General features: G+C 59.7%; 1 protein-coding gene across 1 annotated transcript in view; it reads right to left on the reverse strand.

Annotated features, from left to right (window-relative positions):
* The window catches only part of UBA1 (ubiquitin like modifier activating enzyme 1), a 51,270-nt gene extending 31,478 nt beyond the window's left edge, over positions 1 to 19,792 (reverse strand). The window contains exons 1-6 of the mRNA XM_065048305.1: positions 19,637 to 19,792; positions 13,600 to 13,704; positions 11,424 to 11,488; positions 8,214 to 8,382; positions 5,536 to 5,670; positions 1,603 to 1,709 (exon numbers count right to left, since the gene is read on the reverse strand). Coding sequence (XP_064904377.1) covers positions 1,603 to 1,709; positions 5,536 to 5,670; positions 8,214 to 8,382; positions 11,424 to 11,488; positions 13,600 to 13,704; positions 19,637 to 19,768 — 713 coding nt within the window. The 5' untranslated portion in view covers positions 19,769 to 19,792. The remainder of the gene's footprint in view (positions 1 to 1,602; positions 1,710 to 5,535; positions 5,671 to 8,213; positions 8,383 to 11,423; positions 11,489 to 13,599; positions 13,705 to 19,636) is intronic.
* Positions 19,793 to 19,894: the final 102 nt, after the last annotated feature.

Consider the following 19,894-nt stretch of genomic DNA (forward strand, 5'->3'; position numbering starts at 1 on the left):
GGCGTCCGGGAGAGGACCCAAAAAGGGACCCAGGCGTCCGGGAGAGGACCCAAAAAGGGACCCAGGCATCTGGGAGAGGACCCAAAAAGGGACCCAGGCGTCCGGGAGAGGACCCAAAAAGGGACCCAGGCGTCCGGGAGACCCCCAAAAAGGGACCCAGGCGTCCGGGAGAGGACCCAAAAAGGGACCCAGGCGTCCGGGAGAGGACCCAAAAAGGGACCCAGGCGTCCGGGAGAGGACCCAAAAAAGGGACCCAGGCGTCCGGGAGAGGACCCAAAAAGGGACCCAGGCGTCCGGGAGACCCCCAAAAAGGGACCCAGGCATCCGGGAGACCCCCAAAAAGGGACCCAGGCGTCCGGGAGAGGACCCAAAAAGGGACCCAGGCGTCCGGGAGACCCCCAAAAAGGGACCCAGGCGTCCGGGAGACCCCCAAAAAGGGACCCAGGCATCCGGGAGACCCCCAAAAAGGGACCCAGGCGTCCGGGAGACCCCCAAAAAGGGACCCAGGCGTCCGGGAGAGCCCCAGAAAGGGACCCAGGCATCCGGGAGAGGACCCAAAAAGGGACCCAGGCGTCCGGGAGAGGACCCAAAAAGGGACCCAGGCGTCCGGGAGAGGACCCAAAAAGGGACCCAGGCGTCCGGGAGACCCCCAAAAAGGGACCCAGGCGTCCGGGAGAGGACCCAGAAAGGGACCCAGGCGTCCGGGAGACCCCAAAAAGGGACCCAGGCGTCCGGGAGAGGACCCAAAAATGGGACCCAGGCGTCCGGGAGAGGACCCAAAAAGGGACCCAGGCGTCCGGGAGAGGACCCAAAAAGGGACCCAGGCGTCCGGGAGAGCCCCAGAAAGGGACCGAGGCATCCGGGAGAGGACCCAAAAAGGGACCCAGGCGTCCGGGAGAGGACCCAAAAAGGGACCCAGGTGTCCGGGAGACCCCCAAAAAGGGACCCAGGCGTCCGGGAGAGGACCCAAAAGGGACCCAGGCGTCCGGGAGACCCCCAAAAAGGGACCCAGGCGTCCGGGAGAGGACCCAGAAAGGGACCCAGGCGTCCGGGAGACCCCCAAAAAGGGACCCAGGCGTCCGGGAGACCCCCAAAAAGGGACCCAGGCGTCCGGGAGAGGACCCAAAAAGGGACCCAGGCGTCCGGGAGACCCCCAAAAAGGGACCCAGGCGTCCGGGAGATGCTTGAAAAGGGGACCCAGGCGTCCGGGAGAGGACCCAAAAAGGGACCCAGGCGTCCGGGAGACCCCCAAAAAGGGACCCAGGCGTCCGGGAGAGGACCCAAAAAGGGACCCAGGCGTCCGGGAGACCCCAAAAAGGGACCCAGGCGTCCGGGAGAGGACCCAAAAAGGGACCCAGGCGTCCGGGAGAGGACCCAAAAAGGGACCCAGGCGTCCGGGAGATCCCCAAAAAGGGACCCAGGCGTCCGGGAGACCCCCAAAAAGGGACCCAGGCGTCCGGGAGAGGACCCAGAAAGGGACCCAGGCGTCCGGGAGACCCCCAAAAAGGGACCCAGGCGTCCAGGAGACCCCCAAAAAGGGACCCAGGCGTCCGGGAGAGGACCCAAAAAGGGACCCAGGCGTCCGGGCCCCACAGGACTCACCCGAAGAGCCCCCTGGTGTCGGCCACCACCAGCTTGATCCCGCGCTCGTGACAGAAATCGCCGACCCACAGCTGCTCCTCCAGCGGAGAGTTGGTCAGAACCACCACCTGGCGCGGACGGACAGACGGACGTGGGGCCGGGGACGGACGGGGGGACGCGGGACGGACGGGGGGACGGACACACGGATGTGGGGGGTGGACAGACAGATGTGGGGCATGGGGATGGACAGGGGGATGTGGGACGGACGGGGGGATGCGGGGCAGGGGACAGACAGACAGACACGGGGCAGACAGGGGGATGTGGGGCAGGGGGATGGACAGACGGACATGGGGCAGGGGGACAGATGGACAGACATGGGGACAGACAGGGGGACGTGGGGCAGGGGGACGGACGGACAGGGGGACATGGGGCAGGGACAAACAGACGGACGTGGGGCAGGGGAATGGACAGACAGACGTGGGGGACATGGGGCAGGGGGACGGACAGACGGACAAGGGGCATGGGGATGGACGGACAGACATGGGGACGGACCCACAGATGTGGGGCAGGGGGACGTGGGGCAGGGATGGACAGACAGACATGGGGCAGGGGGACGGACGGGGGGACATGGGACGGACAGACAGACATGGGGCATGGGGACAGACACATGGATGCAGGGCAGGGGGACGGACGGACAGGGGGACATGGGGCAGGGACAAACAGACGGACGTGGGGCAGGGGGACGGACAGACAGACGAGGGGCATGGGGATGGACAGACAGACATGGGGACGGACAGGGGGACATGGGGCAGGGATGGACAGGGAGACATGGGGACGGACAGGGGGACATGGGGCAGGGACAGACAGACAGACATGGGGCAGGGGGACGGACGGGGGGACATGGGACGGACACACGGACATGGGGCAGGGGACGGACAGACGGAAATGGGGCCGGAAGACAGACGGACAGGGGGACATGGGGTGGGGACAGAGGGATGTGGGGCAGGGGGACGGACACACGGACGTGGGGCAGACAGGGGGATATGGGGACAGAGGGACATTATGGGGGAGATGGGGGGTCAGGACTATTGGGGTTCAGTATTATTGGGGTTCGTTATATTGGGGGTTCATTAAAATGGGGGTTCAGTATTATTGGGGGATTCATTAATTTGGGGGTTAATTAATTGGGGGTTCATTATTTTAGGGGTTAATTAATTGTGGGTTCATTACATTGGGGCTCAATGGAATGGCCCAATGAACTGGGGGCTGAGCGGGTCGAACCAACCGCTCACCCCATGGGGGGACATGGGGGGATTTGGGGGCAGTTTTGGGGGTTCAAGGGGGATTTGGGGGTTCAAGGGCAGTTTGGGGGTTCAATATAATTTGGGGGGTTCATTATTTGGGGGTTAATTAATTGGGGGTTCATTATTTTGGGGTTAATTAATTGGGGGTTCATTACATTGGGGCTCAATGGAATGGCCCAATGAACTGGGGACTGAGCGGGTCGAACCAACCGCTCACCCCATGGGGGGGGTTTGGGAGGAACCCGGATGGTTTTGGGGGTTCGGGGGGGATTTGGGGGTTCGGGGAGGGGTCGGGGGGGTTCAGTATTATTGGGGGGTTCGTTATCTGGGGGTTAATTAATTGAGGGTTCATTATTTTAGGGGTTAATTAATTGGGGGTTCATTACATTGGGGCTCAATGGAATGGCCCAATGAACTGGGGACTGAGCGGGTCGAACCAACCGCTCACCCCATGGGGGGACATGGGGGGATTTGGGGGCAGTTTTGGGGGCTCAAGAGGGATTTGGAGGTTCAGGGAGGGGTCGGGGGGGTTCAGTATTATTGGGGGGTTCATTATTTGGGGGTTAATTAATTGTGGGTTCATTATTTTAGGGGTGATTTAACTGGGGGTTCATTACATTGGGGCTCAATGGAATGGCCCAATGAACTGGGGACTGAGCGGGTCGAACCAACCGCTCACCCCATGGGGGGGGTTTGGGAGGAACCCGTATGGTTTTGGGGGTTCAGGGGGGGATTTGGGGGTTCGGGGAGGGGTCGGGGGGGTTCAGTATTATTGGGGGGTTTGTTATTTGGGGGTTAATTAATTGGGGGTTCATTATTTTAGGCGTTAATTAATTGGGGGTTCATTACATTGTGAGTCAATGGAATAGCTCAATGAACTGGGGGCTGAGCGGGTCGAACCAACCGCTCACCCCATGGGGGGACATGGGGGGATTTGGGGGCAGTTTTGGGGGCTCAAGGGGGATTTGGGGGTTCAAGGGCAGTTTGGGGGTTCAATATAATTTGGGGGGTTCATTATGTGTGGGTTAATTAATTGGGGGTTCATTATTTTGGGGTTAATTAATTGGGGGTTCATTACATTGGGGCTCAATGGAATGGCCCAATGAACTGGGGACTGAGCGGGTCGAACCAACCGCTCACCCCATGGGGGGGTTTGGGAGGAACCCGGATGGTTTTGGGGGTTCGGGGGGGATTTGGGGGTTCGGGGAGGGGTCGGGGGGGTTCAGTATTATTGGGGGGTTCGTTATTTGGGGGTTAATTAATTGGGGGTTCATTATTTTGGGTTTAATTAATTGTGGGTTCATTACATTGGGGCTCAATGGAATGGCCCAATGAACTGGGGGCTGAGCGGGTCGAACCAACCGCTCACCCCATGGGGGGACATGGGGGGATTTGGGGGCAGTTTTGGGGGCTCAAGAGGGATCTGGGGGTTCAAGGGCAGTTTGGGGGTTCAATATAATTTGGGGGGTTCATTATTTGGGGGTTAATTAATTGGGGGTTCATTATTTTAGGGGTTAATTAATGGGGGTTCATTACATTGGGGCTCAATGGAATGGCCCAATGAACTGGGGACTGAGCGGGTCGAACCAACCGCTCACCCCATGGGGGGGGTTTGGGAGGAACACGGATGGTTTTGGGGGTTCAGGGGGGGATTTGGGGGTTCGGGGAGGGGTCGGGGGGGTTCAGTATTATTGGGGGATTCATTAATTTGGGGGTTAATTAATTGGGGGTTCATTATTTTAGGGGTTAATTAATTGGGGGTTCATTACATTGTGAGTCAATGGAATAGCTCAATGAACTGGGGGCTGAGCGGGTCGAACCAACCGCTCACCCCATGGGGGGGTTTGGGAGGAACCCGGATGGTTTTGGGGGTTCAGGGGGGGATTTGGGGGTTCGGGGAGGGGTCGGGGGGGTTCAGTATTATTGGGGGATTCATTAATTTGGGGGTTAATTAATTGGGGGTCCATTATTTTAGGGGTTAATTAATTGGGGGTTCATTACATTGGGGCTCAATGGAATGGCTCAATGAACTGGGGGCTGAGCGGGTCGAACCAACCGCTCACCCCATGGGGGGACATGGGGGGATTTGGGGGCAGTTTTGGGGGCTCAAGGGGGATTTGGGGGTTCAAGGGCAGTTTGGGGGTTCAATATAATTTGGGGGGTTCATTATGTGTGGGTTAATTAATTGGGGGTTCATTATTTTAGGGATTAATTAATTGTGGGTTCATTACATTGGGGCTCAATGGAATGGCCCAATGAACTGGGGACTGAGCGGGTCGAACCAACCGCTCACCCCATGGGGGGGGTTTGGGAGGAACCCGGATGGTTTTGGGGGTTCGGGGGGGATTTGGGGGTTCGGGGAGGGGTCGGGGGGGTTCAGTATTATTGGGGGATTCATTAATTTGGGGGTTAATTAATTGGGGGTTCATTATTTTAGGGATTAATTAATTGTGGGTTCATTACATTGGGGCTCAATGGAATGGCCCAATGAACTGGGGGCTGAGCGGGTCGAACCAACCGCTCACCCCATGGGGGGGGTTTGGGAGGAACCCGTATGGTTTTGGGGGTTCAGGGGGGGATTTGGGGGGTCGGGGAGGGGTCGGGGGGGGTCAGGGGGGTTTGGGGGTGCGGGGGGGTATTTTGGGGTTACCTGAAACGCCTCCAGGAATTGGGGGGTGAGGGGGTCGGTACAACTGGTCACCCCCACGTACGTGTTGAGCTCGGCCACTCGGGGCAGCGTGGCCTCAGCCCGGTTGCGGCCGACGTCGCATTCGCGGAGGTAAAACTGGGGGGAAAACACCAAAAAAATGGGGGTTTGGGGGAACCCCCAAACTTCTACAACCCCCCCCCAACCCCCACTGAACCCCCTGAACCCCAAAACCCCCAAAAATCACCCCAAAATTCAACCAAATGGCCACAAAACCCCCCCCTGGACACCCCAACATTGGAATCGTGGAGATAATATGGGGGGAACCATCAAAAAATAGGGGGGGCACCCCAAAATTTTCACCCCCCCCATGAACCCCCAGAGTCCCATTGAACCCCCAAATCAGCCCCTGAACCCCAAAACTCAACCAAACCCCCCCGGACACCCCAAAAAGCCCCAAAATGCCCCAATATTAATATGGGAATTGTGGGGATCAAATGGGGGGAAACCACCAAAAAATGGGGGGTGGGGGGACCCCAAAACTCCCAGAACCCCCAAACTGGCCCCTTTATGCATCCAAGGGGGGTTTAATTAACCCCAAATGGCTTAATTAGGGTAATTAGCTTAACGAACTGACCTGGGAGGAGATATTGGATCATATGGGGGGGGGTCTGGGGTCACTTGGGGTCATGAACTTGACCCCCCAGACACCCCAAGAACCCCCAGATTGGCCCCTTTATGGACCTTAATGCATCCAATGGGGGCTTAATTAACCCCAAATGGCTTAATTAGGGTAATTAGCTTAACGAACTGACCTGGGAGGAGATGCTGGACCATATGGGGGGGGTCTGGGGTCACGTGGGGTCATGAACTTGACCCCCAGACACCCCAAAACCTGCCCCTTTATGGACCTTAATGCATCCAATGGGGGTTCAATGAACCCCTAATAACTTAATTAGGTTAATTAGCTTAACGAACTGACCTGGGAGGAGATATTGGATCATATGGGGGGGGGTCTGGGGTCACGTGGGGTCATGAACTTGACCCCCAGACACCCCAAAACCTGCCCCTTATGGACCTTAATGCATCCAATGGGGGCTTAATCAACCCCAAATGGCTTAATTAGGGTAATTAGGCTAATGAACTGACCTGGGATGAGACACTGGACCATATGGGGGGGGTCTGGGGTCACTTGGGGTCATGAACTTGACCCCCAGACACCCCAAAACCTGCCCCTTTATGGACCTTAATGCATCCAATGGGGGGTTAATTAACCCCCAATGACTTAATTAGGGTAATTAGGTTAACGAACTGACCTGGGAGGAGATATTGGATCATATGGGGGGGGTCTGGGGTCACTTGGGGTCATGAACTTGACCCCCCAGACACCCCAAGAACCCCCAAATCAGCCACTTTATGGACCTTAATGCATCCAATGGGGGTTTAATTAACCCCAAATGGCTTAATTAGGGTCATTAGGCTAATGAACTGACCTGGGAGGAGACACTGGACCATATGGGGGGGGTCTGGGGTCACTTGGGGTCATGAACTTGACCCCCAGACACCCCAAAACCTGCCCCTTTATGGACCTTAATGCATCCAATGGGGGGTTAATTAACCCCCAATGACTTAATTAGGGTAATTAGGTTAACGAACTGACCTGGGAGGAGACACTGGACCGTATGGGGGGGGTCTGGGGTCACTTGGGGTCATGAACTTGACCCCCCCAGACACCCCAAGAACCCCCAGATTGGCCCCTTTATGCACCTTAATGCATCCAATAGGGGTTCAATGAACCCCTAATAACTTAATTAGCTTAATTAGCTTAACGAACTGACCTGGGAGGAGATATTGGATCATATGGGGGGGGGTCTGGGGTCACATGGGGTCATGAACTTGACCCCCAGACACCCCAAGAACCCTCAGATTGGCCCCTTTATGGACCTTAATGCATCCAATGGGGCTTAATTAACCCCCAATGACTTAATTAGGGTAATTAGCTTAACGAACTGGCCTGGGAGGAGATATTGGACCATATGGGGGGGGTCTGGGGTCACTTGGGGTCATGAACTTGACCCCCAGCCACCCCAAAAACCCCCAAATCAGCCACTTAATGCATCCAACAGGGCTTCAATCAACCCCTAATAACTTAATTAGGTTAATTAACTTAACGAACTGACCTGGGAGGAGATGCTGGACCATATGGGGGGGGTCTGGGGTCTCTTGGGGTCATGAACTTGACCCCCCAGCCACCCCAGGAACCCCCAAATCAGCCACTTAATGCATCCAATAGGGGTTCAATCAACCCCTAATAACTTAATTAGGTTAATTAACTTAACAAACTGACCTGGGAGGAGATATTGGATCATATGGGGGGGGTCTGGGGTCACTTGGGGTCATGAACTTGACCCCCCAGCCACCCCAAGAACCCCCAAATCAACCCCTTTATGCATCCAATGGGGGGTTAATTAACCCCAAATGGCTTAATTAGAGTCATTAGGCTAATGAACTGACCTGGGATGAGACACTGGACCATATGGGGGGGGTCTGGGGTCACTTGGGGTCATGAACTTGACCCCCCAGCCACCCCAAAAACCCCCAAATCAGCCACTTAATGCATCCAATAGGGCTTCAATCAACCCCTAATAACTTAATTAGGTTAATTAACTTAACGAACTGACCTGGGAGGAGAGGTCGGCCCAGCTGGCGGGGTGGGGGTCGTGTAAGGTCACGGCCTTGACCCCCCCCAGCACCAAGTTCTTGGCCACTTCCAGGCCCAGCCCCCGCAGTCCCGACACCAGCACGGCCGCCGTCTGCATGCGCCGCATGGCCTCGTGCCCCAAAACGTACCTGGGGGGGCAAAATGGGGGTCCGGGGGGGTCCCCAACGTCTTCAGGGGGTCCCCAAACCCCTGGGACCCCCCCAGAATCATTGGGGTCCCCCCCAAGGTCAAGGGAACCCCCCAAAGTCCCTCTGGGTCCCCCCCAAGTTCAGTTGAAGCTGCTGTAGAGTCTCATGGTTCCCATTGGGGTTTGGGGGGGAAAATGGGGATCAGAGGGGTCCCCAAACTTATGGGGGGGTCCCCAAGACTCCAAGGGGGTCCCCAAAGCTGTGGGGGAACCCCAAGATTCATGGGGATCCCCCCAAGGTCAAGGGAACCCCCCAAAGTCCCTCTGGGTCCCCCCCAAGTTCAGTTGAAGCTGCTGTAGAGTCTCATGGTTCCCATTGGGGTTTGGGGGGGAAATGGGGGTCAGAGGGGTCCCCAAACTTATGGGGGGGTCCCCAACGTCCTCAGGGGGTCCCCAATCCCCTGGGACCCCCCCAGAATCATTGGGGTCCCCCCCAAGGTCAAGGGAACCCCCCAAAGTCCCTCTGGGTCCCCCCCCAAGTTCAGTTGAAGCTGCTGTAGAGTCTCATGGTTCCCATTGGGGTTTGGGGGGAAATGGGGGGCCCCAAAATCAATGGGGGGGGTCCCCAAACCAATGGGGGGGTCCCCAAGATCCTCAGGGGGTCCCCAAACCCCTGGGACCCCCCCAGAATCATTGGGGTCCCCCCCAAGGTCAAGGGAACCCCCCAAAGTCCCTCTGGGTCCCCCCCAAGTTCAGTTGAAGCTGCTGTAGGGTCTCATGGTTCCCATTGGGGTTTGGGGGGGGAAATGGGGGTCAGAGGGGTCCCCAAACTTATGGGGGGGTCCCCAAGACTCCAATGGGGTCCCCAAAGCTGTGGGGGAACCCCCAGATTCATGGGGATCCCCCCAAGGTCAAGGGAACCCCCCAAAGTCCCTCTGGGTCCCCCCAAGTTCAGCTGAAGATGCTGTAGAGTCTCATGGTTCCCATTGGGGTTTGGGGGGGAAATGGGGGTCCCCAAAGTCAATGGGGGGGGGGTGTAGTATTAAAGGGGGGGTCCCCAACATCCTCAGGGGGTCCCCAAACCCCTGGGACCCCCCCAGAATCATTGGGGTCCCCCCCAAGGTCAAGGGAACCCCCCAAAGTCCCTCTGGGTCCCCCCCAAGTTCAGTTGAAGATGCTGTAGAGTCTCATGGTTCCCATTGGGGTTTGGGGGGGAATGGGGCTTAGGGGGGTCCCCAAAATCAATGGGGGGGTCCCCAAGACTCCAAGGGGGTCCCCAAAGCTGTGGGGGAACCCCAAGATTCATGGGGATCCCCCCAAGGTCAAGGGAACCCCCCAAAGTCCCTCTGGGTCCCCCCAAGTTCAGTTGAAGCTGCTGTAGAGTCTCATGGTTCCCATTGGGGTTTGGGGGGGAATGGGGGTCCCCAAAATCAATGGGGGGTCCCCAAAACCAATGGAGGGGTTCCCAACATCCTCAGGGGGTCCCCAAACCCCTGGGACCCCCCCAGACCCTCTGGGGGGGTCCCTAAATCCATGGGGAACCCCCAAAATCGGGGAAGGGACCCAGGAGTCCGGGAGGAACTAATGTTGGGCGGAACCAAAGTTGCGGGTCTCAGGGGTAGGTGGGGAAGGGAAGTGACGTTGCACCGCGGAACTGGGGGGGACCGGAAATGGTGACACCGAGGCACAAAGGAGACCCGGAAGTGCGGGGATTTTGGGTCCCTGAAGTCCTTTTTTGGGACAAATTTGGGGGATTTTGGGGCCATTTGGGGTTCCCAGCACAAAATTTGGTGCATTTTGGGGTCCGTAAAGACCATTTTGGGGCAATTCTGAGGATCTGTGGATTTGGGGTCCTTGTGGCTGCACCGGGGGGGACCCAGGCGTCCGGGAGGGACCCAGGCGTCCGGGGGGGGACCCAGGCGTCCGGGGGGGGGGATCTAGGAATGGGGAGGGGACCCAGGAGTCCGGGAGGACCCAGGCGTCCGGGTGGGAACACAGGAGATCAGGAGGGACCCAGGCGTCCGGGTGGAAATGCAGATCAGGAGGGACCCAGGAGTTCGGGGGGGACCCAGGCGTCCGGGAAAAGGGACCCAAGAATTTGGGGGGGGGGGGGGGGGGGTCCCAGAAATTCAAGAAGGGACCCAGGCGTCCGGGTGGAAATGCAGATTGGGAAAGGGACCCAGGCGTCCGGGAAAAGGGACCCAGGAATTTAGGAAGGACCCAGGCGTCCGGGTGGAAATGCACATCAGGAGGGACCCAGGAGTTCGGGGGGGACCCAGGAGTTCGGGGAGGGGGGGGGGAGGGGGGAAGGAACCCAGGTGTCTGGGAAAAGGGACCCAGGTGTGCAGAAGGGACCCAGGCGTCCGGGAAAAGGGACCCAGGTGTGCAGAAGGGACCCAGGCGTCCGGGAAAGGGGACCCAGGCGTCCGGGAAAAGGGGACCCAGGCGTCCGGGAAAAGGGGACCCAGGTGTGCAGAAGGGACCCAGGCGTCCGGGAAAAGGGACCCAGGCGTCCGGGAAAAGGGACCCAGGCGTCCGGGAAAAGGGACCCAGGTGTGCAGAAGGGACCCAGGCGTCCGGGAAAAGGGACCCAGGCGTCCGGGAAAGGGGACCCAGGCGTCCGGGAAAGGGGACCCAGGCGTCCGGGAAAGGGGACCCAGGCGTTCGGGAAAAGGGACCCAGGTGTCCGGGAAAAGGGACCCAGGCGTCCGGGAAAAGGGGACCCAGGCGTCCGGGAAAAGGGACCCAGGCGTCCGGGAAAAGGGACCCAGGCGTCCGGGAAAGGGGACCCAGGCGTCCGGGAAAGGGGACCCAGGTGTGCAGAAGGGACCCAGGCGTCCGGGAAAGGGGACCCAGGTGTGCAGAAGGGACCCAGGCGTCCGGGAAAAGGGGACCCAGGTGTGCAGAAGGGACCCAGGCGTCCGGGAAAAGGGACCCAGGCGTCCGGGAAAAGGGACCCAGGCGTCCGGGAAAAGGGACCCAGGCGTCCGGGAAAAGGGACCCAGGCGTCCGGGAAAGGGGACCCAGGCGTGCCCCGCTCACAGCTGCCGTGAGTAGAGCCCCTCGTCGATCTCGGCCTCCGAACCGTTCTTGGCCATCGCCGAGCCCTGGGGACAGACGGACGTGTCACCGGGGACGGACAGGGGGACAGGGGGACATGGGGACCGGGGGGACGTGGGGACATGGGGACAATGGGGACATGGGGACAGGGGGACATGGGGACAGGGGGACATGGGGACATGGGACATGGGGACATGGGGACATGGGGACAGGGGGACAGGGGGACAATGGGGACAGGGGGACAGGGGGACAGGGGGACAGGGGGACAGGGGGACATGGGGACATGGGGACATGGGGACATGGGGACAAGGGGACAGGGGGACAATGGGGACAGGGGGACAATGGGGACAGGGGGACAATGGGGACAGGGGGACAGGGGGACAGGGGGACAGGGGGACAGGGGGACAGGGGGACAATGGGGACAGACGGGGGGGATATGGGGACATGGGGACAATGGGGGTGATGGGGATATGGGGATATGGGGACAGATGGGGGGATATGCGGACAATGGGGGTGATGGGGACATGGAGACAATGGGGATATGGGGACAATGGGGATATGGGGACAGACGGCGGGATATGGGGACAATGGGGACAGATGGGGGGATATGGGGACAATGGGGGTGATGGGGACAATGGGGATATGGGGACAATGGGGGTGATGGGGACAATGGGGACCATGGGGATATGGGGACATGGGGACAGACAGGGGGACATGGGACATGGGAACAGGGGACATGGGGACAGGGGGACAGGGGGACAGGGGGACAGGGGGACAATGGGGACATGGGGACGGGGGGCCAGGGGGGTGACGGGGACACCCTGCAGTCTCGGGGTGACCTGGGGTGACAATGGGTGCCACTGGGGGTCAATGGGTGACACTAGGTGCCATGGGGGGATCACTGGGGGTCAATGGGTGACACTGGGGGGTCAATGGGGGGGTCAATGGGTGCCATGCAGGGTCAATGGGGGGTCAATGGGTGACACTGTGGTGCCACGGGGGGTCAATGGGTGCCATGGGGGGTCATTGGGTGACAATGGGGGTCAATGGGGGGTCAATGGGTGCCATGGGGGGGTCAATGGGGTGACACTGGGGGTCAATGGGGGGTCAATGGGTGCCATGGGGGGGTCACTGGGGGTCAATGGGTGCCATGGGGGGGTCAATGGGGTGACACTGGGGTCAATGGGTGACACTGGGGTGCCATGGGGGGGTCACTGGGGGTCAATGGGTGCCATGGGGGGGTCAATGGGGTGACACTGGGGTCAATGGGTGACACTGGGGTCAATGGGGGGGTCACTGGGGGTCAATGGGTGCCATGGGGGGGTCAATGGGGTGACACTGGGGTCAATGGGTGACACTGGGGTGCCATGGGGGGGTCACTGGGGGTCAATGGGTGCCATGGGGGGGTCAATGGGGTGCCACGGGGGGTCAATGGGGGGTCAATGGGTGACACTGGGGGTCAATGGGTGCCATGGGGGGGTCAATGGGTGGTCAATGGGTGACACTGGGGGTCAATGGGGGGTCAATGGGGGGTCAATGGGGGTCAATGGGTGACACTGGGGGTCAATGGGTGCCATGGGGGGGTCAATGGGTGGTCAATGGGTGACACCGGGGGTCAATGGGGGGTCAATGGGTGCCATGGGGGGGGTCAATGGGGGGTCAATGGGTGCCATGGGGGGGTCAATGGGTGACACCGGAGGTCAATGGGGTGACACTGGGGGTCAATGGGGGGTCAATGGGGTGACACTGGGGGTCAATGGGGGGTCAATGGGTGACACTGGGGTGCCATGGGGGGTCACTGGGGGTCAATGGGTGCCATGGGGGGGTCAATGGGTGGTCAATGGGTGACACTGGGGGTCAATGGGTGCCATGGGGGGGTCAATGGGGGGTCAATGGGTGACACTGGGGGTCAATGGGTGCCATGGGGGGGTCAATGGGGTGACATCGGGGGTCAATGGGGGGTCAATGGGTGCCACCGGGGGTCAATGGGTGACACTGGGGTGCCATGGGGGGTCACTGGGGGGGTCAATGAGGTGACACCGGGGGTCAATGGGTGACACTGGGGTGCCATGGGGGGGTCACTGGGGGTCAATGGGTGCCATGGGGGGGTCACTGGGGGTCAATGGGGGGGTCACCGGGGGTCACGGGGTTCACTCACGTTTGTGGGGGTGCTGCCGGGGGTGGGGGCGGGGTCGGGGGAGGGGCCCGTCGGCTGCGCTGACCCGGAGACGCGGCGCTTCTTGCACAGCGGGGAGCTGGACATCTGCACGGACGGACACACGGACCGTCAGGACACACGGACACAGCCCGCGGGACGGACACACGGAACACACAGACACACCGACGGGTCAGGGACACACGGACATGGGGACAGACGGACAGACGGGTCAGGGACACACGGACATGGGGACACACGGACAGACGGACATGGGGACAGATGGACCAGTCAGGGACACACGGACAGACGGACAGGTGATGGACACACAGACAGACATGGGGACAGACGGACAGACGGGTCAGGGACACACGGACATGGGGACACACGGACAGATGGGTCAGGGACACATGGACATGGGGACAGACAGACTGGTCAGGGACACACGGACAGGTCAGGGACAGACGGACACGGGGACAGACAGACCAGTCGCGGACAGACAGACGGACATGCAGAGCCATCTGGGACACACGGACATGGGCACAGACAGACCGGTCAGGGACAGACACACGGACAGACGGCTCGAGGACACACGGACGTGGGGACAGACGGACCCGTCAGGGACACACAGACGGGTCAGGGACACACGGACATGGGGACAGGGACAGACAGACATGGGGACAGACACACGGACACAGGGACAGACGGACATACGGACAGACGGGTCAGGGACACACAGACACGGGGACAGACAGACAGGTCAGGGACAGACACACGGACAGGTGAGGGACACAGAGACAGACGGGGGGACAGACACACGGACAGACGGGTCGGGGACAGACGGACATGGGGACAGACACACTGACGGGTCAGGGACAGACAGACAGACAGACAGGTCAGGGACAGACACATGGACAGGCGGACAGGTGATGGACACACAGACAGGGGGACAGACGGACCTGTCAGGGACACACAGACGGGTCAGGGACAGACGGACACGGGGACAGACGGACCCATCAGGGACAGACAGACATGGGGACAGACAGACAGACAGACAAGGGGACAGACACAGTGGTCAGGGACACACAGACAGGTCAGGGACACAGGGACATGGGGACAGACAGACAGCTCAGGGACAGACACACGGACATGGGGACAGACGGACATGGGGACAGACGGACATGGGGACAGACGGACATGGGGACAGACACACGGACAGACGGGTCAGGGACACACAGACACAGGGACACACGGACAGCTCAGGGACAGACACACGGACAGGGGAGGGACACACAGACAGACAGGGGGACAGACGGACCGGTCAGGGACACACAGACGGGTCAGGGACAGACGGACATGGGGACAGACGGACAGGCCAGGGACACACAGACGGACAGGGGGACAGACACACGGACAGGTCAGGGACAGACAGACAGAGGGACACACGGACACAGACACCTGGGACGGACAGACCAGTAAGGGACAGACGGACGGACAGACGGACAGGTCAGGGACAGACGGACAGGGGGATGGGTCAGAGGTCACAGAGGGACACCGGGTGACACCGGGAAGCACATGGGGTGACAACAGGTGACACCAGGTGGGACATTGGGGGACACCATGTGACATTGAGAACCACACGGGGTGACAACAGGTGACACCAGGTGGGACATTGGGTGACAATGGGAAGGACACTGGGTGACACACCAGGGGACACTGGGGACACAACAGCTGACACCGGGTGACACTGGGGGACAATGGGTGACACACCGGGGCACACATCGGGTGACACTGGGGGACAATGGGGGACACAACAGGTGATACCAGGGGACACAACAGGTGACGCTGGGGGTACATTGGAGGACAATGGGGGACACACCAGGTGACACTGGGAGTACACTGGGGGACAATATGAGACACATCAGGTGACATTGGGGGACAATGGGTGACACCGGGGATACACTGGGGGACACACCAAGTGACACTGGGGGGACACAACAGGTGATGCTGGGGGTACATTGGGGGACAACTGGGGACACACCGGGTGACACTGGGGGACATTGGGTGACACAACAGGTGACACCAGATGACACTGGGGGACACACCAGGTGACATTGGGGGGACACACCAGGTGACACCAGGGGACACCGGGGATACACTCGGGGACACACCAGGTGACATTGGGAGTACACTGGGGGACAATGGGAGACACACTGGGTGACACACCAGGTGACACAACAGGTGACACCGGGTGACACTGGGGGACACACCAAGTGACATTGGGGGGACAATGGGGGACACACCGGGTGACACTGGGGATACACTGGGGGACACACCAAGTGACACTGGGGGGACACACCGGGTGACACACCAGGTGACACACAAGGTGACACCGGGTGACACTGGGGATACACTGGGGGACAATGGGGGACACTGGGGATACACTCGGGGACACACCAGGTGACATTGGGAGTACACTGGGGGTCAATGGAAGACACACTGGGTGACACTGGGGACATTGGGGGACACGCCGGGTAACACTGGGGGACAATGGGGGACACGCCGGGTGACACTGGGGGGACACACCGGGTGACACACCAGGTGACACTGGGGGACACTGGGGGACACACCGGGTGACACCGGGGACACACTGGGGACACACCGGGGGACAATGGGTGACACACCGGGTGACACACCGGGTGACACACCGGGTGACACAACAGGTGACAGTGGGGATACACTGGGGGACACACCAGGTGACACTGGGGGGACACACCAGGTGACACAACAGGTGACACTGGGGGACAATGGGGGACACACCAGGTGACACTGGGAGTACACTGGGGGACAACAGGGGACACACCGGGTGACACAACAGGTGACACCGGGTGACACTGGGGACACACCGGGTGACACTGGGGGACATTGGGGGACAATTGGGGACACACCAGGTGACATCAGGGGACATTGGGGGACACACCGGGTGACACATCAGGTGATACCGGGTGACACTGGGGATACACTGGGGGACATTGGGGGACACACCGGGTGACACATCAGGTGATACCGGGTGACACTGGGGATACACTGGGGGGACACACCAATTGACACTGGGGGACACATCAGGTGACGCTGGGGGTACATTGGGGGACAATGGGGGACACACCAAGTGACACCGGGTGACACTGGGGATACACTGAGGGACACACCAGGTGACATTGGGAGTACACTGGGGGACAATGGGAGACACACTGGGTGACACTGGGGGACACACCAGATGACACAACAGGTGACACCGGGTGACACTGGGGATACACTGGGGGACAATGGGGGACACACTGGGTGACACAACAGGTGACACCGGGTGACACTGGGGGACACACAAGGTGACACTGGGGGACAATGGGGGACACACCAGGTGACACTGGGAGTACACTGGGGGACAATGGGGGGACACACCGGGTTACACTGTGGACACACCAGGTGACACCGGGTGACACTGGGGATACACTGGGGGACAATGGGGGACACACCGGGTGACACTGGGGTGACACTGGGGGACAATGGGGGACACACCGGGTGACACAACAGGTGACACAACAGGTGACACTGGGGGACAATGGGGGACACACCGGGTGACATTAGGGGACACAACAGGTGACACCGGGTGACACCGGGGGACAATGGGGGACACACCGGGTGACACCGGGGGACAATGGGGATACACTGGGGGACAATGGGGGACACACCGGGTGACAATGGGGGACACACCGGGTGACACAACAGGTGACACTGGGTGACACTGGGGGGACACACCGGGTGACACGGGGGGACACACCGGGTGACACGGGGGGACACACCGGGTGACACCGGGTGACACAACAGGTGACACCGGGTGACACTGGGGACACACCAAGTGACACTGGGGTGACATTGGGGGACACACCGGGTGACATTGGGGGACACACCGGGTGACACAACAGGTGACACTGGGGATACACTGGGGATACACTGGGGATACACTGGGGGACACACCGGGTGACACAACAGGTGACACAACAGGTGACACAACAGGTGACACAACAGGTGACACTGGGGGACAATGGGGGACACACCGGGTGACATTGGGGGCACACCGGGTGACACCGGGTGACACTGGGGATACACTGGGGGACAATGGGGGACACACCGGGTGACATTGGGGGACACACCAGGTGACACAACAGGTGACACTGGGGGACAATGGGGGACACACTGGCTGGCCCCGCCCCCCAGAGCGCAGGGGGCGGAGCTTCCCCAGGAGCTCCCATTGGTGAGGTTCCCGTGGGGGGGGGGTCCCAGGAAGGTCCCATTAACGGGGGCGGGGGGGGGTTCCCATTAATGAGGTTCCCATTAACTAGGTGGGGGGGCGGGGGGTCTCATTAATGAGGTTCCTATTAATTGGGAAGGTCCCATTAACGCGGGGGTCTCATTAACATGGGGGATGCCATTAATTAGGGGGGTCCCATTAATTGGGGGGGGGGGTCCCATTAACCGCTGGGTTAATTAACAAGAGGATGACATTAATGAGGTTCCCATTAATTGGGGGGGGTCCCATTAATAAGGTTCCTATTAGCTGGGAAGGTACCATTAATGGGGGGGGGGGGAATTAACGAGGTTCCCATTAATTGGAAGGGTCCCATTAATGGGGGGGTGACATTAATGAGGTTCCCATTAACCGGGGGGGTCCCACTAATGAGGTTCCTATTAATTAGGGGGGGGTCCCATTAACCAGGAAGGTCCCATTAACATGGGGGGGGGGGGGGTCCCCTTAATACAGTTCCCAATAACTGGGAAGGTACCATTAATGGGGGGGGGGGGGCACATTAATGAGGTTCCCATTAATCAGGGGGGGGGTCCCATTAACGGGGGGGGGTCCCACTAATGAGGTTCCTATTAATTGGGGGGGGTCCCATTAACCAGGAAGGTCCCATTAATTGGGGGGGGATCCCATTAATAAGGTTCCCATTAACTAGGAAGGTACCATTAATGTGGGGGGGGATTAATGAGGTTCCCATTAATTAGGGGGGGGTCCCATTAACCAGGAAGGTCCCATTAATAAGGGGGGGGTCCCATTAATTGGGGGGGTCCCATTAACGAGCTTCCCATTAATTAGTTTCCCATTAATAGGGGGGTCCCATTAACCAGGACGGTTCCATTAATGTGGGGGGGGGGATTAATGAGGTTCCCATTAATTAGGGGGGGGTCCCATTAACCAGGAAGGTCCCATTAATAAGGGGAGGGTCCCATTAATTGGGGGGGTCCGATTAACGAGCTTCCCATTAATTAGTTTCCCATTAATAGGGGGGTCACATTAACCAGGAAGGTCCCATTAATGTGGGGGGGGGATTAATGAGGTTCCCATTAATTAGGGGGGGTCCCATTAACCAGGAAGGTCCCATTAATAAGGGGGGGGTCCCATTAATTGGGGGGGGGTCCCATTAATTGGGGGGGGTCCCATTAATGAGCTTCCCATTAATAGGGGGGTCCCATTAACCAGGACGGTTCCATTAATGCGGGGGGGGAATTAATGAGGTTCCCATTAATTGGGGGGGGGTCCCATTAACCAAGAAGGTCCCATTAATAAGGGGGGGTCCCATTAATTGGGGGGGTCCCATTAATGAGCTTCCCATTAATAGGGGGGTCCCATTAACCAGGACGGTTCCATTAATGTGGGGGGGGGGGGATATTAACGACATTCCCATTAATTGGGGGGGGTCCCATTAAAGAGGAAGGTCCCATTAATAAGGGGGGGTCCCATTAATTGGGGGGGTCCCATTAACGAGCTTCCCATTAATTAGTTTCCCATTAATAGGGGGGTCCCATTAACCAGGACGGTACCATTAATGGGGGGGGGGGTCCCATTAAACCCCGGGGGTTCCCATTAAACCCCACGGGGGTCGCGCACACGGGGGGTCGTTCCCCACCCCTCCCCCCACCCTTTTTGCCCCCCCCCGCCCCCCCCGGTGCCGTTTTGGGCCCATTTGGGCCCGTTTTGTACCAATCTCGCTGTCCAGGCCCCGCCGCCGGGTCCCGCCCGCTCCGCTCGGCTCCTCCGCCACAAGATGGCGGCGGCTTCTTCCCCGCCCGCCTCCTCCCGCCTCTCGCAGCCCCGCCCACGGCTCCTTCCCATTGGCCGCTCCTAAGAGGCGCCGCGTTGCTATTGGTTGACACCTCCCGCCGCCGCCCGCTTCCTCAACAGAGCAGCGGGTGATTGGGAGAGCCACGCCTGGCCACGCCCCACACGGCGTGACCCGGA

The sequence above is a fragment of the Columba livia genome, unplaced genomic scaffold, assembly GCF_036013475.1.
Source record: "Columba livia isolate bColLiv1 breed racing homer unplaced genomic scaffold, bColLiv1.pat.W.v2 Scaffold_470, whole genome shotgun sequence".
In the NCBI taxonomy this organism is placed as follows: domain Eukaryota; kingdom Metazoa; phylum Chordata; class Aves; order Columbiformes; family Columbidae; genus Columba; species Columba livia.